At 45.6% G+C, this 22,436-nt stretch overlaps 1 protein-coding gene across 1 annotated transcript in view; it reads left to right on the forward strand.

Moving 5' to 3' along the window:
• Positions 1-22,173, forward strand: part of RASSF3 (Ras association domain family member 3) — a 76,379-nt gene extending 54,206 nt beyond the window's left edge. The window contains exons 2-5 of the mRNA XM_082635086.1: positions 12,372-12,479; positions 14,705-14,933; positions 16,564-16,673; positions 19,504-22,173. Coding sequence (XP_082491212.1) covers positions 12,372-12,479; positions 14,705-14,933; positions 16,564-16,673; positions 19,504-19,653 — 597 coding nt within the window. The 3' untranslated portion in view covers positions 19,654-22,173. The remainder of the gene's footprint in view (positions 1-12,371; positions 12,480-14,704; positions 14,934-16,563; positions 16,674-19,503) is intronic.
• The last annotated feature ends 263 nt before the right edge of the window (positions 22,174-22,436 follow it).

A 22,436-nucleotide genomic window follows, 5' to 3' on the forward strand; every position in this document is an offset into this window, starting at 1 on the left:
ACAGATCATTGTCCTTCGGAGAGTGGAGCGCGTCATGTATTGCCTACGAAGAATACATGGGTAGAGAAGAATGAGTCCTCGTACACTTGGTACTTCAGCCATGCCTTTTAGGGCTATGAACAGACTTAATCAGAAGAGCCATCTTGAGTGCAGTGGAGTGCGGTGGGGAGGAGAATTCAGGACGAGGCTGTGGATTGAATTAATGGGAGCAAGAGTGATAAAAAACAGCTTAACTCCTCGTGGGCCCCTTCAGACTTTCACCTTTGTCTATTAAAAAACCGCTCATGGTCTGGACACGTGGCTTGGAAGGGCTGCCGATTCTCTCCCTACTCCTGTGGTGCTATCTCGGCACCTCAGTTGGCATGAGAGCGAGCTGTACAGATGTGTTTGGACTAGTGCATTAGTAGGGCTGCACTGAGTAAGAATTGAAGATTTACAAATCCAGGCCTTAGACGAGCTGGGTGTGATTGTCTCCCTGGACATTGTCAGCCTGAACACGTTGTTGTCATCTACGTTTTTAAACTCTGTGTCACCTGAAAATCTAAGTTGCTTTTTTTTTTCTTTTTCTTTTTTTTTTTTGCGGTACACGAGCCTCTCACTGCTGTGGCCTCTCCCGCTGCAGAGCACAGGCTCTGGACGCGCAGGCTCAGCGGCCATGGCTCACGGGCCCAGCCGCTCCGCGGCATGTGGGATCCTCCCGGGCGGGGGCACGAACCCGTGTCCCTGCATCAGCAGGCGGACTCTCAACCACTGCGCCACCAGGGAAGCCCCTAAGTTGCTTTTAAATCTCCTTTTATTCTGTGGTGGCAACTTTTTTAAAAAAAATAATTAATTAATTTATTTTTGGCTGCGTTGGTTCTTTGTCGCTGTGCGGGGGCGAGTGGGGTCTACTCTTTGTTGTGGTGCGCGGGCTTCTCACTGCGGTGGCTTCTCGTTGCGGAGCACGGGCTCTAGACACACGGGCTTCGGTAGTTGTGGCACACGGGCCCAGTAGTTGTGGCTCGTGGGCTCTAGAGCGCAGGCTCAGTAGTTGTGACTCACGGGCTCAGTTGCTCCACGGCATGTTGGATCTTCCTGGACCAGGGCTCGAACCCGTGTGCCCTGCATTGGCAGGCGGATGCTTAACCACTGCACCACCAGGGAAGTCCTGTGGTGGCAACTTAGACTTCAGACTCCGTATTATAATTGGCAAGGAAGAAGACACCAAGCTTGCTTCTGATAGTTTTTCTTGGAGTGCTGGTCTACAGACATTTCTTACTTGCTTGAGGCTCTCCGTCCTCTGTTCAGATTCGGTTGCAGCCGGCAGGGGGATGACTCCGTTGGTCTGCAAGCCTCTGCCCTTCATTCTCGGATGCCTGCTGTCGTGGAGCTGGAGCTTGCTGAGTCTCCCAGATGGGCTCCACCCGCCTCCTCCCTGGCTGCTGCAGTGTTCCTTCATACTTCCTGTCTGGCTTCCTTCCAGATGAGCCTGCTCACTTCCTTTCTCTGGAACCTCCCCTTATTGCCAAGGTCCCAAGGTTTCACCAGGGATGTGGTGGTCACCAGACCTGACCTCCAAACCCTGACCTTTGAGTGAGCCTCTCTTGTCCCTGGGGTGACCTGAATTGGGGAGCTGTGGCTCGTAATTGCTGCCAAAGGAAATGGACGGCTGCTGGGTCACCGGCAGAGCGTTGAGCAGTGACGGGTCTTAATCTAAAATTTAGGGCGGGCGTTATGTCACCGCTTGACATTGTAGTGCCAGTCTCCCTTCCCTCCTGGGAATACATCTCTTATGTGTATTTTTCCCATTAATTTTCCTACTGCCCAGTGGACTTCGTAAGGACTTGATTAGGGTGGTGTTGTAGATGGTACAGAATCTTAGAAAACTTACTGCTGAAAGGGACTATTATCCAATGCTCTCTTAATAGTCAAGGAAACTGAGTTTTTGAGGCCATGCCTTCCTTTGGAAACCTGAGTCTCTTCTTACCGACATCTCAGAGAGGGGGGCCAGAGGGGGCCGGGCGCAGAGGGGCAGGGGCAGGAGTGCTGGCTCACCTCAGGCCACATTCTTTTTCTAATTATCCTGCGGCGTTTGGATGTGCTTGGCTCTGAGGCCTTTCATAATCTTTCCTTTCTTTGTTGCCTAGAATTTAAAGAAACTTAAGCCAGTTGTGAAATGTATCACCTTTCAGAAATGAATAGCATCTTAATTGACTCCCTTTGAAAACATGTCAAACTGGGATTTTTAAGTCTGAGTGTAATCTGGTATGCCTTGAGGTTGGGACCTCCAGCTGGGGGCACGCTGGGGAGACTGGTCCACCTCCAAGTTTGTTTTCTGGCTCCAAACAAATGAGTGGCTGTTTGACGATTGGCACGCGACCCGGTTTTAAAAGTACAACCATATAGGGTATGGCAGACTGGTAACTGGGGGGTTTACAAAGTGAGGTCATGGAAGGCCCAGATGAAACGCTTTTAATGCGTATCACAACTGCAATTAATCTTATTAACATGCTGGGCCTGGGCCTGCTCTCCTGCCCTGGGTGTGCGGGGGTATTCGAGGGGCATGCTTTGAAGGACTCTCTTCTTTGATGGTGCAGATGGATAGCAGAAGCGTATCAGACTTTGTATCTGGTACCATAAAGGCCTTTTGTGTGCCCGTGCAGATGCATTCAGTTTTGAGAAGCAAACAAAACGATGCAGATCGATAAGATATACAAAAGGGGACGGGTTTTAAATGCAGTCTTGTAGCTGTGGGCTCTGGGACCAGACAGAATCAGGTGAAAAGGGATAGCGCTCCCTCCTAGGTTCCCAGCATCCAGCTCGTTCCAATTCTGGGAGTGAAAGATTTTAAAAGAACATGACTTGTTGGGTGGCAAGAGTAAACACAGGAAACAGCAAACCGTAAAAGGCGCTGCGATGCTAAATCTGAATTGATGGGGTAGTGCAGGGGTTCCTGAGGCTGCTGTGGTTAGGATGGCTTCCTGGGTGGGGCCACAAGGTGAGGGGGGCTGGTGGGGGGGCAGCACATGGTACTCTTGGGGGAGAGATAAGTGGGCTGAGTGGTAGGGCGGTGCAGTGGTAGGGGTAAGGCTGGGAGAATTTAAAGGCAGTAGATGGCACACTTTGATCTTTCCATCTCTCTCTTTCACAAGTGCACGTAAGAGAAGGCTAGTACAGTATTGCGTCCTTATAAGGCTGCTGCCCAGTTGTTTTTGCGGCCCATTTTTTTTTTAGAAGTCCTCTAAAATAGCCATCTAGACTCCCTTCTGCCGTTCTCTTTGTTATTGTTTAACAAGTAGCCTTGCGGACAAAGAGGTTGTTTAAAATTGTTGGGTTCAACAGAGGTGGTTTGGTATGCTAATATATTCTTAATGAATACAGAATCTACTCACTAAGTGAATAATTGATGAGAAAAGAAATATCTGTACCTATATAATGTACCCATTTGCTCATAATTAATTAATGTCACACTTAAAACCTTATTAAAGGTCTGTTCTCTTCAGGTTTCCTTGCTGTGTGCACCCTATGCGGGTTTCTCACCTGCAGGATTTCTCAGAGCCTTTAGCATTCTAAAGTGCGTTGGGAATCAGTGCAGTGGGAGGTAGTGGAGGAGAAGGGGGGCAGCCCTTTCTGTCCACAGGACATCTTGGAGGATTAGCGTCCACGGGGCACCCTGCTGTTGACAGTGCTGTGTGCATTGCCCTTGCCCTCTTAGCTGCCCTCCATTTGTCCATTTACTTTTCCCACCCCAAGATAACAGTGATGCATATCTTGAACCCAGGAGGGTGAGGGGGCTGTCACATCCCTCCCTTCCTTTTTCTTTGCTATTGGAGCAGCGAACATCTTAGATGGCTGCGTAGAAGAGTTGCCTACAAGCTAAATTCGGGCAAGATGAGTCCCCGAATCCTCATATAAATGGAAATAGAGTCCTAGCTCTATATCCTGCCATTTAAAAAAAAAAGAAAGAAAGAAAGAAAGAAAGAAAAAATCTTGCCGTGTGTCAGGGGGAACAACCTGAGAGTGGCCAGGATGAATCAGCATGCCGTGGCCGGACACCAAGATAAGCGTGACTCTAGACGTGGCACTTGTCCTGCGATCAACCCTGGTGCGGTGAGAACACAGCAGCCAGCAGCAAGCTGTTCTTTTAAGGTCAAGAACAGCAACACCCAACACCCTAGAAACAAGTGTTCTGGTTCTTTCCTTCAGGAATAGACTCTTCCTTGCTCTAGAACAGTTGTCTTTTTACTGTAACATATTATTTTACTTTGCTTTATGGCTTTTCCTTCCTAGTTGTTCATTGACACCTGTGCACATTACTGTACAGCTTCACACTGTCCACTGGAGTCCCACAAGCTGCATGGGGCTATGTACACTTAAATTATTTAAAATGAAATAAAATTTAAAACTCAGTTCCTCATTTCCAATGTTCAGATACCATGTATGGCTGGTAAGTTCTTTTTTGGACAGGGTAGATACAGAATGTTTCCATCATTGCAGATAATGCTGGTGGATGGCACTGATGTATATCAGCCATACCGACCCTTGTCTGGGAAAACTTTTCTGGGTCCCCTCAGCACCTCTGGCTACTTTTTTTAAAGTTGTTTTTGTTGTTGTTTTGTTCTGCTTTAGCATTTTAATGTGCTTCTGATTTTTTTTTTTTTTTTTGGCTGCTCCTTGCGGCATGTGGAACTTCCTGGACCAGGGATCGACCCTACGCCCCCTGTAGTGGAAGCATGGAGTCTTAACCACTGGACCACCAAGGAAGTCCACCTCTGCCTACTTTAACATCTTAGAGGTTGTGGTACCACAAGTGAGGAATGTCTGACAGACATCAACTGTAAATACGAAGCTGTCTCCCGTGGCCTTTCTTGGCACACATTCATCAGGGTTGAGCAAGACATGTGCCCAGCCTAAAAGACCCTCTTGGGGCTTTGCAAGCTTAGCTCTGTGTAACAGCCCTTCCTGTATTCATCACAGGGTTTCCACTTTGCACACCTAAAGGACATCTCAGGACAGTGTTTTCCTGCTAATCACACTTTAAAATCTAGTTCAGGAGCATCTAACCTGACTTGCTGAAAGTTTCTTTTGAGCCCCCCAAACGGCTTGCTCACTAGTTCCTGAAAATCACTGTTGCATACTGTGCTTATGTGCAAACCTGCTTTGATTTGCTTGTAGGTCCCTCCCTGATTGCAGTAGAAGGATCTCTCCCAGAAGAGATTTTTCTGTTTTGTTTAGGTACACGATACTTGGTTTGATGTCTTTGTTGGAACAGAGCCTGGAAGAAAGACATGTGAAGGAGTCATTACCTAGACTCCATTCCGTTTGAGCTATCCCTGAATTCCATTTGCAGCAGGGCTGACTGGTCCAGGGAAGTGTGGTCTTAAGGATGAAAGGTGCTTGGTGTTTTATTCCATACACAATAAAAGGCTGGCATTTGTTCTATCTGTAATTGCACTGGGTACCCCAGTCTATTTGGGACATGAGTAGGTGACTGCCTGTTTCTACAACTGGAGAGAAGATGAAAAGTAGGAATTCATGAATTTGGAATGGTGCCTCACTTAGAGAAGGCCCCTGTTGACTTGGTAAGTTTACCCTTCTCCACTGACACAGGCTGGACCCCAAACCTGGCCAGGAGTCAGAGCTGCTCCCCATGAGAGCGGCAGGACCCACCAGTGGGGAGGTGATGACACTCTTATTGTCTGTCATGCCCCTGTCACGGGCACAGTGCATGTATTGTCCTCCACTCAGTCAAGGAATCTATGCTATTTGCATTTTTAAAAAAGGGTCACTAGTTTTATTTTTTTATTTATTTTTATTTATTTTTTTGGTACGTGGGCCTCTCACTGTTGTGGCCTCTCCCGTTGCGGAGCACAGGCTCCGGACGCGCAGGCTCAGCGACCATGGCTCACGGGCCCAGCCGCTCCACGGCATGTGGGATCTTCCCGGACCGGGGCATGAACCCGTGTCCCCTGCATCGGCAGGCGGACTCCCAACCACTGCGCCACCAGGGAAGCCCACTAGTTTTATTTTTTAAAGAGGTCTATAATGCAAACAAAACAACCCCACACATGCCAGGGGGTGGGGCAGAGAGTAAGACAAACTTGACTAGACTGTGAGCCAAGAAAAGGCAGAAAGGCAGGGACCACGGTGGTCTCTCCCGGCTTTAAGTGCTTGGTACAGAGATGGGCACCAGTAGGCAGGCAATAAATAGTTGTTGATAATAAATGAGTTATATTTTCATAACAGTTCTATAAAGTCCATATTGCTTTTCACATTCTAAAGAGATAAGAAAACCGGGACTCAGAGAGGTTAAATAACTTGCCTATGGTCACACAGCCAGAACGTGGCAGAGCTGTGATTCAGACCTAAGTATGCCTAAGCGGTAGACCACAGAACCTTCACCAGGCTCAAACAGAGGGAGCAGTAGGGCCATATTCACCTTCTCGCTCTCCCTCTTTCTCTAGCACATAGTTACTCTCAGATGCTTTATATTTGTTAGGTTTATTTTTATTGTTGCTTTTTTTTTTTTTTTTTTGCGGTACACAGGCCTCTCACTGTTGTGGCCTCTCCCGTTGCGGAGCACAGGCTCTGGACGCGCAGGCCCAGCGGCCCTGGCTCACGGGCCCAGCCGCTCCGCGGCACCTGAGATCCTCCCGGACCGGGACACGAACCCATGTCCCCTGCATCGGCTGGTGAACTCTCAACCACTGCGCCACCAGGGAAGCCCTATTGTTGCTTTTTTTTTTTTTTTTTTTTTTTTTTTTTTTGCCGTACACGGGCCTCTCACTATTGTGGCCTCTCCCGTTGCGGAGCACAGGCTCCGGACGCGCAGGCTCAGCGGCCATGGCTCACGGGCCCAGCCGCTCCGCGGCATGTGGGATCTTCCTGGACCGGGGCACGAACCCGTGTCCCCTGCATCGGCAGGCGGACTCTCAACCACTGCACCACCAGGGAAGCCCTATTGTTGCATTTTTAACTTAAATTATTTTATATAGTCCTGTCTGTCAATTATATCTCAATAAAACTGGAAGGAAAAAACTTTAATTTTGATATTAGTTCAAAATTACAGAAAAGTTAGCAAGAAGGGTATAAACAGTGTCCAGACCCTTTGTCCAAGTTTGTAGGGGTCTGTATATTCTTGGACAGTCTTGATTCACAATCTGCTCTAGCCTAGGGCGGGGCCACAGTGCTTGGGATTCATGTGTGTCTGCGAGGTAGGGCGTGTCCTTTATGAAAGGTCACTGGTGTAAATACAGTGATGTGACCCCACCCAGGAACTGAGGCAAACCCGAGAGCAGCCGTCCAGGGCTTGCTTGCTAGATGTAAACATGAGAGAAGAGTCTAGGGTTTATAATTTTGCATGGAAGAACTCTCCCTCTGAGAAACTGGAGGGTTTGGGGAATGTAAAAGAAAAGTGGCTTATAAAAAAAAGATGACCTGTAACTTCCCAAACAAACACTCTCAGCCGTGGCATCATACCCTCCTCGGCTGCCAAGAACAATAATGGGTGCATTCACAGACTCACGCGCCCGTGCCATTTCCTCTCCTCGCCATACAATTAAAGGTGAACGTCTGTGCTCCGCTGTCTCTGTTCCATGCCCACCACACGGGTTTTTTTTTAACCCTCTGCTTCTTGATTTCACTTCTGTACGCATTATACCTACTTCCTCCCTTCTGGGTTCCGTCCTGCGAAGATATGCGAAGATAGCCGTATTCCCAAAGGCACTGTGTTTGGAGGACAGACAGGATTCTTCCCTGTGTGAGAGGAAGAGGTGGGGGGTGGGTCTCTCTCTCTCTCTTTTTTTTTTGCGGTACGTGGGCCTCTCACTGCTGTGGCCTTTCCCGTCGCGGAGCACAGGCTCTGGATGCGCAGGCCCAGCGGCCATGGCTTATGGGCCCAGCCGCTCCGCAGCATGTGGGATCTTCCCAGACCGGGGCACGAACCCGTGTCCCCTGCATCGGCAGGCGGACTCTCGACCACTGCGCCACCAGGGAAGCCCGGGGGGTCTCTTTTAAAGTGGCAAACAATCCAGACGTTTTCCAGATCAGGAGACTTTCTCCAGTTCTGACACTAAAAGAAACCAGTGTCCTCCGCTCCAGGGCCTGAGCTTGAGACTCCTGTGCCTTTCCCTCTGCTGCCAGACTCCTTCACTCAGAGGAACTGTGCTTAGTTATCTTGGAAGCCTTTTTTCTTTGACATTCCTCACTCATACTCCACCTGTGCTGGACAGGAAGTGCTATGAGGGAGGAGGTGGTGTCTGACATCCCCATGCAGAGCAAGGCCTGGCACACAGCTTCTGCTCAGCAAATATTTGTTGAATGAATAGGCCTTGATCTGTGGCCTTGGTGTACAGTTGCTGCCTCAGTTGACTTAAATATACTAGATCACAGTGACTTCCTTAGCGGTCCAGTGGTTAGGAGTCTGCTCTCCCACTGTAGGGGGCACGGGTTCGATCCTTGGTTGGGGAACTAAAATCCCACAAGCTGTGGGGTGCGGTAAAAACAAACAAAAACAAGACCACAGAAGAGAGTGTAGATCTTAGAAGTTCTCATCACAAGAAAAAAAATTATGTATGGTGATGAGTGTTAACTTACTGTGGTGATCGTTCTTATATACATATAAAATTATGCTGTACACCTGAAACAAATACAATGTTATATGTAATTATATCTCAATTGAAAAAAGAAGACAACTAATTTCTCATCAGAAATAATGCAAGCAACTCTTTTCCTGTTATTATGACTCAAGGCCAAAAAAAAATACAGTGGTGATTGTTTTCTAATGTATAAGAATATTGAATCATTATGTTGTATACCCAAAACTAATATAATATTGTAAGTCAATTATACTTTGATGAAAAGAAATACAGGATCATAGCCCTTTAGGTTTTAGCTGCTTCTCTGGGATTTGCTTTCCAGTTGATCTCACTTTTAATAGTGAGATTTTAGCTTTGGAAGGGATCTTTGGGTCCACCTGTTTTCTGTCGTTGCTTCCTACAGTTTCCTGGGGTTTAATCTCTGATGAAGACAGCAGAGTGGTTATACAAGCATGTCTCAGTTATCTGTATTTGGATGACCCAGAGCAAGTTTCTCTTGCCAGACTGGCTTGCTCCTTTGACTTTGCTCAAGCTTCTGGGAAGGCTGACTTGAGGAGGCCTCAGGGTGGATGCTAAGTCCAGTAGCATCAGCAAAACCTGTGATTAAGAACTCACCAAAATGGGGCAGTTCCCTGGTGGTCTCATGGTTAGGATTTGGCATGGTTAGGATTTGGCGCTTTCACCGCTGTGGCCCAGGTTCAGTCCCTGATTGGGGAACTGAGATCCTGAAAGCGTCGTGGCGTGGCCAAAAGAAAAAAAAAAGGGGCAAATAAATTGAACAGACATTTAAAAATGAAAAACAAAAAACTGACCAAGATAACTTGACCACCCTGCCCTTTGCTCTTAATCACTCCCATCACCCCTTCTTCGCCTCTTCATTCTTAGACTTCTTCCTTCTTCTTTAAGTAGTAAGCCCCTAGGGTGTATCTGTGCTACAATATTCATGTAATTTGCTGTTATATATATTTTTAATGGTGAGCCTTTGGTTTCCTCGATTACTTGAGTGGAATCATCTTGTCCCATTGGTCACACTGGGGAAGCAAATCTCTGCAAGCAGGAAGCACCTTGGAGATGTCTACTCCAGTCCCTTTATTTGATAGGAAACAAGGGAGCAGATGCAGACAGGTTAGTAGCCCAGGGCACAGGATTAGTCAGTGACAGACCCAGACTAGGCCCAGGTCTGGCTGGAATGCGGCACTTTCCCAGCACCCTTTGCCCTGCCATCATCACATCCCACCCCCATGAAATGGAAAATCTCTTACTGTATACTTTTTTTGGTCTTAAAAAATTTTTTTTGTTTTATAATTATTTTCTTTTTTTTAATTGAAATGTAGTTGATTTAGTATGTTTCAGGTGTACAGCAAAGTGATTCGGTTTTATATATATCTATATATCTATAGATACATCTATATATATATATTTTAATTTATTTTCCTTTTTTTTGGGCTGCATCGGGTCTTAGTTGCGGGACACGGGATCTTTGTTGAGCCTTGTGGGATCTTTTCGTTACGGCACACGATCTGCTTGGGCTTCTCTCTAGTTGTGGTGTGCGGGTTTTCTCTGGTTGTGGTGCACAGGCTGCAGCGTGCATGGGCTCTGTGGGTTGCAGCGTGTGGGCTCTCTCATTGAGGCGCGTGGGTTTAGTTACCCCACGGCATGTGGGATCTTAGTTCCCCGACCTGGGATAGAACCCGCGTCCCCTGCATTGGAAGGCGGATTCTTTACCACTGGACCACCAGGGAAGTCCCCAGATACATATATTCTTTTTCAGGTTCTTTTCCATTATAAATTGTTAGAAGCTATTGAATATAGTTCCCTGTGCTATACAGTAGGTCCTTGTTGTTTATCTATTTTATATATAGTAGTGTGTATCTCTTAATCCCAAATTCCTAATTTATCCCTCCCCCCTCTTATTGTATACTTTTTAGGATATGCTTTGAAGAGTCTTTGGACAGTTCATAGTGAAAAATGAATGTTGAAACAGAGACTGTCTCATTTTCTACTTTAGCTATGGCCTGTAGCTGCCTAATTGTGGATTGGAAGGGTCAGGGCCAGCAGAGAAATGTGAGAGACACGTTGGAAATAGTCATTGAAGCTTCTGAAAAGTTATTTTAATCTACGGCTTTTTCTCCCCCTAACCACTGACACCAAAAATAAGACTGCATTGGGTTTTTTTTTCTTTTTTCTTTTTTTTTTTTTTTTGTTGAGGTACATGGGCCTCTCACTGTTGTGGCCTCTCCCGTTGCGGAGCACAGGCTCTGGACTTGCAGGCTCAGCAGCCATGGCTCACAGGCCCAGCCTCTCTGCGGCATGTGGGATCTTCCCGGACCGGGGCACGAACCTGTATCCCCTGCATAGGCACGTGGACTCTCAACCACTGCGCCACCAGGGAAGCCCTGCACTGGGGTTTTACATTGGTAGATAGAATGCTCCCAAGGGACTTCGAGGCTTGCTCCTGAAGCTGGGCCGTGACCATGCCGTCCCCCCAACACTGACCCCTCAGCCCACACTAGGACAGGTCTGGAATCGAAAAGTTACTGAGATGACTTGTAGTCAGCACACCCCTTTCGGGGTCTCCAATCCAGGAACTTGAGACCTGAATGGATTTTATACCCTTAAAGCTCTCCTGCAGTTTCTGTTGTGGCCGTTCCATGTGTATCTATCACAGTAGCTCACAGTGCGTAGGTGGGAGCAAACACCTGCTTGGATAACCTCCAGCTGTGAGGTTGGGGTGATTATCTGGCTGGAGAAGAGGTTGGGGGAGAAATCATCCGATCTTACTGTTCTTCCTCTCTGTCCTGAAGATTGTTAGGACCCTTCATCTTTTTTGAGTTGCTTCTCAGGTTTGAATCTGATCATGCAGGCCTTTCCTTTACGTTTTCAAACACCCACACGGGAATGGTGGGGATCTATTCGATTTAGTGGAAACAACATAGAGGACCTGGATGAAAATTGAGCTTGGTCTCTTAACTAGTAGGGTTGTCCCCGGCAAGCCACTTGAACTCTGTGAGTCTCAGTGTCCCTGTCTGTAACAAGGGGATGCTAATTAGTGAGGATTAAATGGGGATCCCATATGGAAGTACTTGGAGTTACTGAGGGTTGGTGGGCTTTGGAATCAGGTTTTTCAGGTAAGCTCCAGCCCTTCTGCAGAGCAGTTAAGTTTTTATTAGTAGGTTGATTTACTTCTTAGAACTTGATCTCATCTAGTAAAAATGCCGACTTGGTTAAGTTGTTGGGATAAATAAATGTAATATAAGTCAGGTGCCTGGTATACTGGACTTCATGGGGCCAACAGATTCTGGAGTGTGGCCATCAGTGATTTTATATTAGCCATCGCATGATGTCATGCACTGGTTGAGCTCTTTAGACAAAGACAGTTAGTGAATGTTTCACAGTGATGAGAGGATTTAACTAAAATCTTCCCCTGCAGAGTGTGGGGGGAGGCAAGGGTGGGGTGAGACTGGGAGGGGCAGGGGATGAGAGTGGGTGGGTCCAGGAAGTCTGGTTACTTCTATCTTGGCATGAGGATTTGCTTGGAAGATTAAATGACCTTCTTGGTAGTTGTGGTCAGGTCAGTGATTAGTGCCAGTTTAACACTTATTAACTACCATACTTTTTGCTGGTAAAGATTGTAAAGCTATAAAGATCATAAAGTTCATAGGATTTGTGTGTGTGTGTGTGTGTCAAGGTAAAGTGCTCCGTAGTTGTTGTTATATGGAATGTGAAAAGAATCCTGGCTTATCTGCATTTTTTTCTGTGATCGCTCATGTGTGACTTGGCTTATTTTTCTTCTAGGATGTGGAGAAAGATAAGGAAACCCACAATTACCTCAGCAAAGAGGAAATCAAAGAGAAAGTTCATAAATACAACTTAGCAGTCACAGACAAGTTGAAGATGACCTTGGTGAGCACCCATACTAATAATACTGTTTAGGTTGACACGTGTTGAAAGACAACTATAAGTTGTTGCTACTACAGTCTGTATGTTTTAAAATCTCTGAATCATACTTGCAGAACCTTAATGGTCAAGGTATACAGGACCGGAGAATGGGATATTTCTGCATCTTTCAAATGAAAGCTGTATTTTGAAGTAGCTTTATCTCAAAATCAATCAGCACTTCCTAAAATTTTATTTTAAAACACGTTATGACCCCCAAAGGATTTTTAACACTGAGTGTAATCCCTTGCCTGTTTAACACATGGGCAGTAACTCAGATTCTAATAAGGCCTTAGATAAGTTTTATCTTGTGTAAATAAATTTGGAAGTGTCAGGAAAAGGATCTTGTGCCCGTGGATTGGGATCTAATTGAGCTCGGATTTTTCTCAGCTGGGGAAAAATGTGTATTATGGAGTATGTAATACTCAGCTTTCTACACTGTTGTTTCAGGCTCCTGCAACTTTGTGCCGATACTGTTAGAATCTCGGTGGGGAGCAAGGGTGTAGGAGGGAGAAGCACAGGCTTAGTGACGAAGAAAGGGGACCCAAGGCAGAGCCAGATGCACGTTCCTGTAACTGGTCTGGCCTCGCCCATCCACTTGATGACTTTCCTCGAGGCCCCTGCCATCCCTCGGTGCCAGTGTCCAGGGCCCTTGGACCCCTGCCTGGCAGTCTATTGACTGTGAACTGACAGAGTTCAGCAAAGGACAGGGCGACCGGTTAGAACAGGCCCTACTGAATTCTCTGACCCTTGGGGAGGAGCTTTTAAATATAAACCCTTGTGATAAAGGATCCCTCCCTAGGGGGACTCCACCAAAAAGGGGAGACAGCGGATGATCTCAAGATTATTCCTCATTATTCTAGCAGTCATACTTCTCCTTCTTCAAACACGGTTTTTATCAAGGCAGAAAAATTCCACATCCCTCCTCTTCCCCTTGGAGATTAAAACATGCAAGTTTCCATGTCGCTTCAAAGATAAAAAAAAAAAAAGTGAAGTGTTGTATAATACTTTCCACAAGAATGAATGAGTGAATTAGTATTATAAATTGACCTTGTGGAAAGGAAGAAAAATAATGGCCTATAAAGGAGATTTTTCATGTTCTGTGTTAACTGTGTCATTTATTTATAACACCTGAAGATTTGTTTAAATCAAACATTACAATGTTTTTTACCTAAACATACTAAAAGTTAAAAGTGAAGACCAGACTATTATAACTATTTTTAGCAACTAAGAAATAATAATTCTACATCAGTTAAGACAAGTGCTAAACTCATCAAATTGTGTATATTAAATATGTGCAGTTTTTTGTATGGAAAAATTGTACCTCAATAAAGCTGTTAAAAACATACTTATATATAGAAGGAGACATCAATACCATGTTAAATCAAAAAAGACAAGTGCTTGGGAACTCCCTGCCTGCCCAGTGGTTAGGACTCTGTGCTTCCATTGCAGGGGGCATGGGTTCTATCCCTGGTTGGGGAACTAGGATTCTGCATGCTGTGTGGCCTGGCCTCCCCACACCGCCCCCCACCAAAAAAAAGACAAGTGCTTGTATTATAATGTCTATAGTTCACATCATAACTTGAATTTGTTTTAAAAATGTTGCTGCTTGAGGTGTCTGAAATGCCTCATCATGTATCCCATGCTGTGGCAGATCCCATGCTATATAAAATAGGTTAAGCAAAATTGGTAATCTCTGGTACCACTAGGAATGAAAATAGCTTGTTTTCTTCCCGTCTGCTCCTTGTTACGTGAGTATTTCAAAGTCCTAATTGTGACTTTCTTTTTCTGTGTAATAGCTGGTCATCCTTTGATGTTGTTTCCTTTGTGCAGTTAGCCTGGACATATCCCCAAGCTTTAATAAGCCTTGTGGTTTGGCCAGCATCTGTGCCAGGGGATTGTAACCTCACCCGTGGACCCTGACCTTTCACATGTAGCTTCAGTGGCATGAGTCCTGGACTTTGGTCCCCACATCTGCCCTGCAGACCTCGCCTCTGGAAGCACTTTCCTGGAGTGTGTTAACCTCCCCCGAGGTCATTCCCTGAGGGGCAGTCTTGAGTGAGGTTCTGCCACAGAGCTGAAAAAGAAAAGAGCAAGAGAAGGAGTGTTTCACCTTCCTTTTTTGTTGTTGTTTTGATATGCTCCTTCCCTAAAATGCCCAGCTAATGTGTGTGTTTTTATTCCTGCTTCAGAATTCAAATGGGATTTACACTGGCTTCATTAAAGTACAGATGGAACTCTGCAAACCTTCACAGACTTCTGGAAAACTTGCTCCCAGTAGCAATGGCTGTATGAATACACTTCACATCAGCAGCACAAACACTGTCGGGGAAGTGATCGAGGCCCTGCTCAAGAAGTTTCTTGTGACCGAGAGCCCTACCAAGTTTGCACTTTATAAGCGTTGTCACAGGGAAGATCAAGGTACCCTGCCACACTTAAAATGAAAATGGTCCCTGCTTTTATTTCTGTCTTTTGGCCTCATTAGTGGAAGGGAGTGATAGGTGTGTCAGTTATGTCAGGGCCCAGGGCCAGATTCTGGAATAAATGGTGATCACGGTGTGTGCTTAATGCTTCTTGGCTTTCTGTGTCTTTCAGTTGGACAGTTGTGGGTCTTAGGAGCCCAGAGGTATCCACATGTGATGGGTATTTATGGAGGATTTGTGATGTGCACAGGAGGATAGCCTTTTTTCTTTTCTTTTTTCCATCACTTTGGTTTTAATTCTCTTTCGGACAGAAAAGAATGCATCTGAGCTTGAAGTTCTCAGTAGCACATCGACATTGGATGTGCATCCGAACATGGAGTAATTGGTGGCCTTGCATTCCCGAGACCCGAGGATCAGGAGGCACATGTATATTAGTGTACATTGCAGACTTATGTAAATGGTGCAGCCTTGGGCTCTCCTTTTCCCTTAGCCTGCCTCGCACTAGGTGTTACCCGGGGGCGTGTTGGCCCCCTGGCCCCCCAGAGGCGCATGCAATGGGCAAATAACATTTTGATCTGAGGTCCGCCTGTCTGAACTTAATACCCACAATCAGTGGATTCAAAAGAGAATCTTAAATTACTGCATGAAACTGAATAAGATATTCCAGGTCAGGTCATCATTGAACAGAAATTGATAGCAATGGTGGACAACAAGTGATTCAGTGATTCACTAAGTGCTAATTTGAAAATGGTGTGTATATGTGAACATTTAAGCTTTTCCTAATTTTTCTGGGTTGAGCCTATAGCAGCTGGAGCAGAAAATAAACTCACCTTGGCATGATGGGAAAATCCTTTGGTTGCCTGGGGATGAAACCCAGCTAGATGCTGAGTATGCTCATGTTTCTTCAAACCGTATTATGGGCTGGGCCTGCAGAATACAGAGATGAATAGGGTAAGGTTCCTGTCCTCCAGAGGACACAGGCTCAGCAGTGGGGGGAAGTTTACATCTACAGGGAAATCAGCACATGGAATGCAGTTGTATCCAGAAGTACTGAAATAATACAGGTCAATTGATGGCATTTTGTCCTGCCAGCTTCTTTGCCTGCCCACCTGGACTTCAGCTGCATAATCTGACAGTGATAGCATCTTGCTGATATATTACCCACCAGAGCTTGTGTTTGGATGGGCTGCTTCGTTTGTGGTTGCTAATTCTAAATTAATCTGTAGAGAGATTTGCTTCTAAAGTTCTGATTTCATGTTCTTGGGATGGTATTTTTTTTATTGTTTTTAAAGGGGTTTGCAGATCCTTTTTTAAAGTTTATTTTGCTTTCTAAAAGGAGGAGCAGAATTAATCATAAGCCCATTTGAGGAGCCATACTCATTTAAATTCATTCTTGAGAATGGTTTCCTTTTTCATCAAGGCACAGTTTCTATTATGCAGATAGAATGGAAATAGTATGGAATTCATTCCACTGTGGGCTATTTATTGGTAACAAGATGAGGAGGATGGTGCCTTGGTAGCCAGGGTAGTAACACTGTTGCCTTGGTCTGGGGGCAGGGTGGGGAGGGGTGCTGGTCTGGGGAATGATGTCGTGCTCTGTCTGTGACATGGCGCTTGTTCCTCACCAGTCTACGCCTGCAAGCTCTCAGACCGGGAACATCCACTCTTTCTGCGTTTGGTAGCAGGGCCCAGGACAGACACACTCAGTTTTGTTCTTCGTGAACATGAATTTGGGGAGGTAAGTGATTGTTCCTTCTTGCTTTGGACTCTGCAGACCAGCTGGCCCTGTCTTATTGCTCTGCTCAAGTGACTCTACCATTGCGGAGGAGGACGGGATGGGGGCGGCGGAGGGGAGAGGGAATGTGTGTGCCTGTGTGTCCGTCTGTGTGTCTGTCTGCCTGTCATGGGAGGAGAGGTTGTCTTGTGGAGGGAGGGTGCCTTCCTGTGTGTTGAGTTGTCAGAAATGAACCCAAAGTTAGCCTACAATATAATTCTTTTATAACACTCATTATGTTGGTCTGTGATTTTCAGAGGTGGGAGGAAATACATTTTTTTTAACTTGATCTCCACCCAGAGAGTCATTTTCACCCCTCTACCTCCAAATTACTCTAATCCAGCTGAGCTTTGAAAGTCGACACTCTCCATATGTTTGCTGCTAACCAAAGCCCCCAGGCTCCTTCGCTCTAAAGGGAAGTAAAAGGAAACGCCATCTCTTTACTACAAAAGACATTTAACTTTCTAGAATCTTTCATTCCTCTTTGCCCAGATGATTAAGAAGTTATGTTTCTACGTGCATCATTTGCCATTTTCTCTTCAGGGAGGATTGTATTTAGGTCAACTCAGTTGAAGGAAAAAGCACTTCAGACTGTCCTTCTAGATCAAGTGTCACTTGAGGAAATCTCTCAAGCTCTGGGTCTCAACCTTTTGTCTGGAATCGGAAATGGAATGAATTGTCCATGTAGAACATTTTGTAATGCAGTGAGAATAGAGTTTCTAGGTTAAAAGTTAGGAAACCAAGACTCTGCTTCCTACTGTTCCTCTTGTTAGATTAGGAGCACGACGTTGGATAAATGTTCTAATCTTTTCAGTCCTCAGTTTTAAAATCTGTAAAGTGGGACTAAAGACTTGAAAAGTCGGTTTTGAGTCGCAAATTAGAAATGTATGTAAACAGGCTTAGTAAAGAGTATGTTTATGTGTCAGTGTAAATTGGAACTTAACTAGGAAGTTTTAGGAAGACAATGATTTGGGACATTTTGGAAGCTTCTTTCGATTCTCATGTTTTGAAATTTTTAAAATCCACTCTCGTTTTGGGGAGGAAGCTGGGTGCAGAAGTCTAGAATTCGGCTTCTGAGTTTGGCACATAGCAGCCTTCCCTCTGCAAGCCCAAGCCAGATGCAGCAGCGTAGTCTTGTCAGCGTCTTGTCTTTCTTGGTGCTGGTTTCTAAGTGTTGCACAGAGTTCAGTGCAGTTGGGGCTACATTGTCTGGGAGGGTATTACGTTGGCTTAGTTTTGAAATTCACTTTACATTGTGTTCTAATGATCCGGGCTGCTGTTCTGACCTCTGTAGTGTGTTCTGTTTCTCAGGTTTTCAAGGTTAACTGAATTGAGGGAAGAAACTTTCCATAGCTGTCAGGGAGTGGGAGGGAGATGATATTTTATAATGTCTTTACTTTGAAGAATTTATGTGAAAAATAAGATGCTAATTTTTAAATTAACAGAATATTCTAATGTAGAAAGTTTTGCTCTCCTGCTTCACTTCTCATTTTCTTTAATAACTAGCTCACACTCAACCTCTGAGAGCCTTCTGTCATTGGCCCACTTGGTGGTTTTATTCTGTCTCCTCTCTCTGCACCTGTATTAGGTTATCTCGTCTTTTCCCTACCTCATACCCCTGGGAATCCCCCATCAGAAATTGCTCCTGGCCGAGACAGTGATTCTCAGCCCAGGACCCAGGGCCTCCTTTTGGGCGGGGAGGACGTGTAGGTTGAAAAATTTTAAAAAACCCTCCCAGGTGAAGCCATATACCCTTCTTGATACTTACTGCTTAAATTTAAAAAAATTTTAAAGAAAAACCCGACAAACATTTATTTTGTGCCTGCTAAGTACCAGCTGCTATTAGAGAAAGAGAACTCAGAAACTCAAGGGCCAAAGACAAAGCCCAAATAGTGAGAAGTACAATAGCTGCAGTGTAGGCGAGAGAGATACTAAGCAAATAATTATAAAAATTTTTAGATCTTTTGTGATCAGGTTGTGTTCAAGGCTACCAGAGCTCAGTGAGAGCCTCTAATAGACTTAATCCTGGCTGGGAGAGAAGGGGAGGAAATCATGGCAGGCTTCTTAGAGAAAGTGGCATTTAAGCTGGGACTTGAAGGTTGAGAAGGAGTTCGCCAGGCGAAGTGGAGGAAGGGAGAGCATGTGCAAAGCCATGTCAGGTAATGAGTGAGGGGCACAGCGAGAGAGATGGGGCTGGAGAGGGGAGGGTCTTTCAGACTTAGCAGAAACAACCAAGGGAAGCCATTGAATGATTCCAAGCAGGGGAGGGTCATGCTTAGATTGGCATTTTACAGAGAGTATTCATATTCAGGCTGGCTGTTCGGTGGAGCTGGGAGGCTGTCCCAGGGATGGAGGAGAAGATGGCAGTGGACAGCCCTAGGGAGAGCTGCCTAGGAGGTGGTGAGATTGATGGGAAGGAAGGCAGTGACAGTGAGGGCTCCCCATAGAGGGAAGGTGGAGGAAGTGTGTAGTTCTCTCTCATGCCTCTGGGGGTCAGAGTGTCTAATGGACTTAGGGATAAGGAGGACTTTGGTCTTAGAGCCCTGTTGGAGGAAGCTGGGAGGAGGGGGGCAGAGGGCGATGGGAGTGAGCTGAGCAGGGAGTGGAGGGCGTGGAGGTCTGGTCTGGAGGCTCAGCTCTTGTCCACCAGGACTTCTGAGAGAGCCGGGCAGTGCTGGGCAGTGTGCCTCGGGAGGGGAGGGCAGCCACACCTCCCTGTGCTCGCGTCCGCATTCCTAAGTCGTGATGCTGAATTAAACACCTGGCGTTTTTTCATATTTGTGTTCTCTCCCAGTGGGAAGCCTTCAGCCTGCCAGAGCTACAGAATTTCTTGCGGATCTTGGATAAGGAAGAAGATGAACAGCTACAGAACCTGAAGGAGCGCTATGCGGCCTACAGACACAAGCTGGAAGAAGCCCTCAGTGAGGCCTGGAAACCCGGGTAAAGCGTGGGGCTCCCTGCCCCTTGGGGACAGTGCGGGACCTGCGTGCAAACCAGCAGCCAGTGTGTCTCTTGTCGGAGGGCGGTTCTCTTGCCCCGTGATGCTAGGGCCTTTCCCCTTTAAAAATCTCTAGATCTAGTTCCCCAAACCGGTCACGCAGCATCCTGTACCTTGGGCAGCCTCTGTAAGGGATTCTGCAAGCTTGTTCTGTTAAGGCACTGCGGTGTTACCTCTCGGCAAGCTGTGAACCTGTAGTCTCATCTGGAGCATTCTAGAGTGTTTTGAAGCATGGACTCTGGGTTTTTTTCCCCCTTTTCTCTTATTTTGTTTTAGTTATTTTAAGTATGTGATGATGATGTTAAGCTTAAGGTTGTGCAAATGATTTTTTAAAAGCTTAACGAGGAATCTATCTGAATACTTGTCTTATGTTGAAACTACCTGTCTGTTACTTGTTTTTTCTTTGAAATGTCACAGGAAACGATCCATGTGAATTGAAGGGCACAGGAAGCTAGGAACTCTGAGGAATTGGTGAAGGATGTTGGAGGAGTCTGACAAAGAAAGTAAAGGGCAAGTGTGGAACAAGGTGGGGTGGAAGTGGGGAGCCCTGACGGGAGGTGTTTTGGGCAAGTGGATGGTAGAGGAGAAGGTGAATTTGCTTGTAGACGAGTTGAAAGTTTCAGTTTAGAGACGTGAAATGCATTGTCCTATTGCTTGACAATGTGAGTGAGCACAATGTGGGAGCAGAACCAAAGTAAGTAGGAGTTGGACCAGAAGGAGGGACTAACTGCAGCTGACCAGAGAAGGCAGGTGGATCTTTCAAACAGGGGGACGGAGCTGCCCTCTCGGTGGGCCAGCGCCCATTCTGCCTTCCTTCCCGGAGGTCTGATTGGTGCAGCTTCTCTGGGCCGATGGGGCAGTGAGCATGTGCTGTGACTCCTGTGAAGTGACAGTTCTCCCCCGAGGTCCTTTTCAAAGTGGAAAAGGAGTTTGGGGAGGAGGCAATTGCCCTGATTGTTAGCGTCCGGGGGATTTGTCAGGTGAGGAGCTCCCAGTGTACTTGTGACAGTCCCTCCCCCGTCTCCCTCGGTTTCCCTTTTGTCTTTCCCTCCCTTCCTCCTTCCCTCTCCTCCCTGCTTTCCCTTCTCCCTTTGTCTTCTCAATAGAAGTGCGATCTTACATAATGTAGAACAGGGGTATGGATTAAAGACCCAGGACAGTCAAGACCCTCAGTTCCAAAGGGTGACCTGGCTGTAAGGCGGCGGGCAGTGTCCACCCCCAGCGGACCACACAGGAGGGGGGGTTCTTTATGGAAACATTTTAACAGAAGTGCATGTTCCTGCAAACCAAAGAAATGCGTGTGCAATAAGAGCCTTCCTTAAAGCAGGTTAATAACCTCATTTTACGCAGCAGTTAATCTGAAAACAACAGGAAAGGTGTACTGTGCCAGTCTATTTTTAGTCTAGATATTGTTTGTTTATAAATTCCCAAGGAATTGTTAACACTTTGGTGACACCTAATGGATTCTTTTTGAAATTCCAAGGTGCTTCAGTTCTTTGCCTCTTAAGTGAACTGTGCCTTTTTTTTTTAATTGCATTTCTGTTCTCGGTGGCTCTTCTGACTTTTCAGAGAACACCCGTCTTGCTGTGTCGCTTCTACTGTGCCACACACGTACTGAGACAATCATATCTTCCTAAGCTTTTTAAGGAAAGTTGGAAAGACAAAAAAAGTAGAAATAGCTATAAAATATGTATGGCACATCTTGTTTAGTTTTGCATGTAAGTTCTTTTTAGTGCATCAGTGAGGTTTTAGTGACATTGTCATCCAGCGCTTTTACCTTCATTGTTCAGGGAACGCCTTCATGATTTTCATACTGGTTTTACTATTCAGATGATGGCTTGGGTGTGAGTATACTGTTATCGACCACCTGGTCTTTTAATTACCCATCCCAGTAAGTTCATATTTTGTGAAGCCTTTGTTTCTCAGATGAAGACACTGTTAGAACCTTAAAGTAGTAGCTGATGGGTATCTGTGAAATTTTTTTTTTTTTTACTTGAAGTAGATTGTCTAAATTAGGCATCCTCGTCTGTATTATCCAGGACCTTGCTCATTGTCATGTGCACTACAAGTTGCAATTTGGAAAACTTACTGTGTTGAAATTCTGTCGGTTCATAGTTCTTGAAGACCGACGGTCTCTCCCAAACACTGGTGACTGCAGCAGCATTTTTAACGTGTAAAAGGCCACTGCGGCCAAAGATTTTTAAAAATCCTTGTACAAATTCTTATGTTAAATTAAACTATCTAAGCTTTGCTGTAATACTGTTTTCTCTTCAATATGTGATGGTACAGGAACGAGGTTAAATGAAGCGGTAGTATCGCAGGGGAGCATTTTAAATCGCAGAAGTAAAAAAATTATAATATTTATAATTTTGATGAGTTTATTTTTATGGGGAAGAGTTTCTTCCCTAAAATTGTTTCTGGTATGGCAAATCGTTTCCATTATTAAAAGTTGAAGTTGTTAGTTGATGTTTGTGTGTTTTTATTTATGGTTATATGCCAGATAAAAGAAGGTCACAGGGGTGGGAGGAGCTGCTTTTGCAGATACTTGGGGACACGGGCTGGAATATGACAACTTTCACTAGGTTTGAATGGGACACATTTGTTCTCCCAAATGTCATTTTTTCCTTTGCCTTGTCCTCTGGGGAGAATAACCAGAGGTGAGTGTCTGCCCATACAACACATTCCTAAAACAATTGTTTTGTGAAATACACATATATTTACAAGTTTAT

The sequence above is a fragment of the Mesoplodon mirus genome (assembly GCF_964341445.2).
Source record: "Mesoplodon mirus genome assembly, chromosome: 11".
Taxonomy (NCBI): domain Eukaryota; kingdom Metazoa; phylum Chordata; class Mammalia; order Artiodactyla; family Ziphiidae; genus Mesoplodon; species Mesoplodon mirus.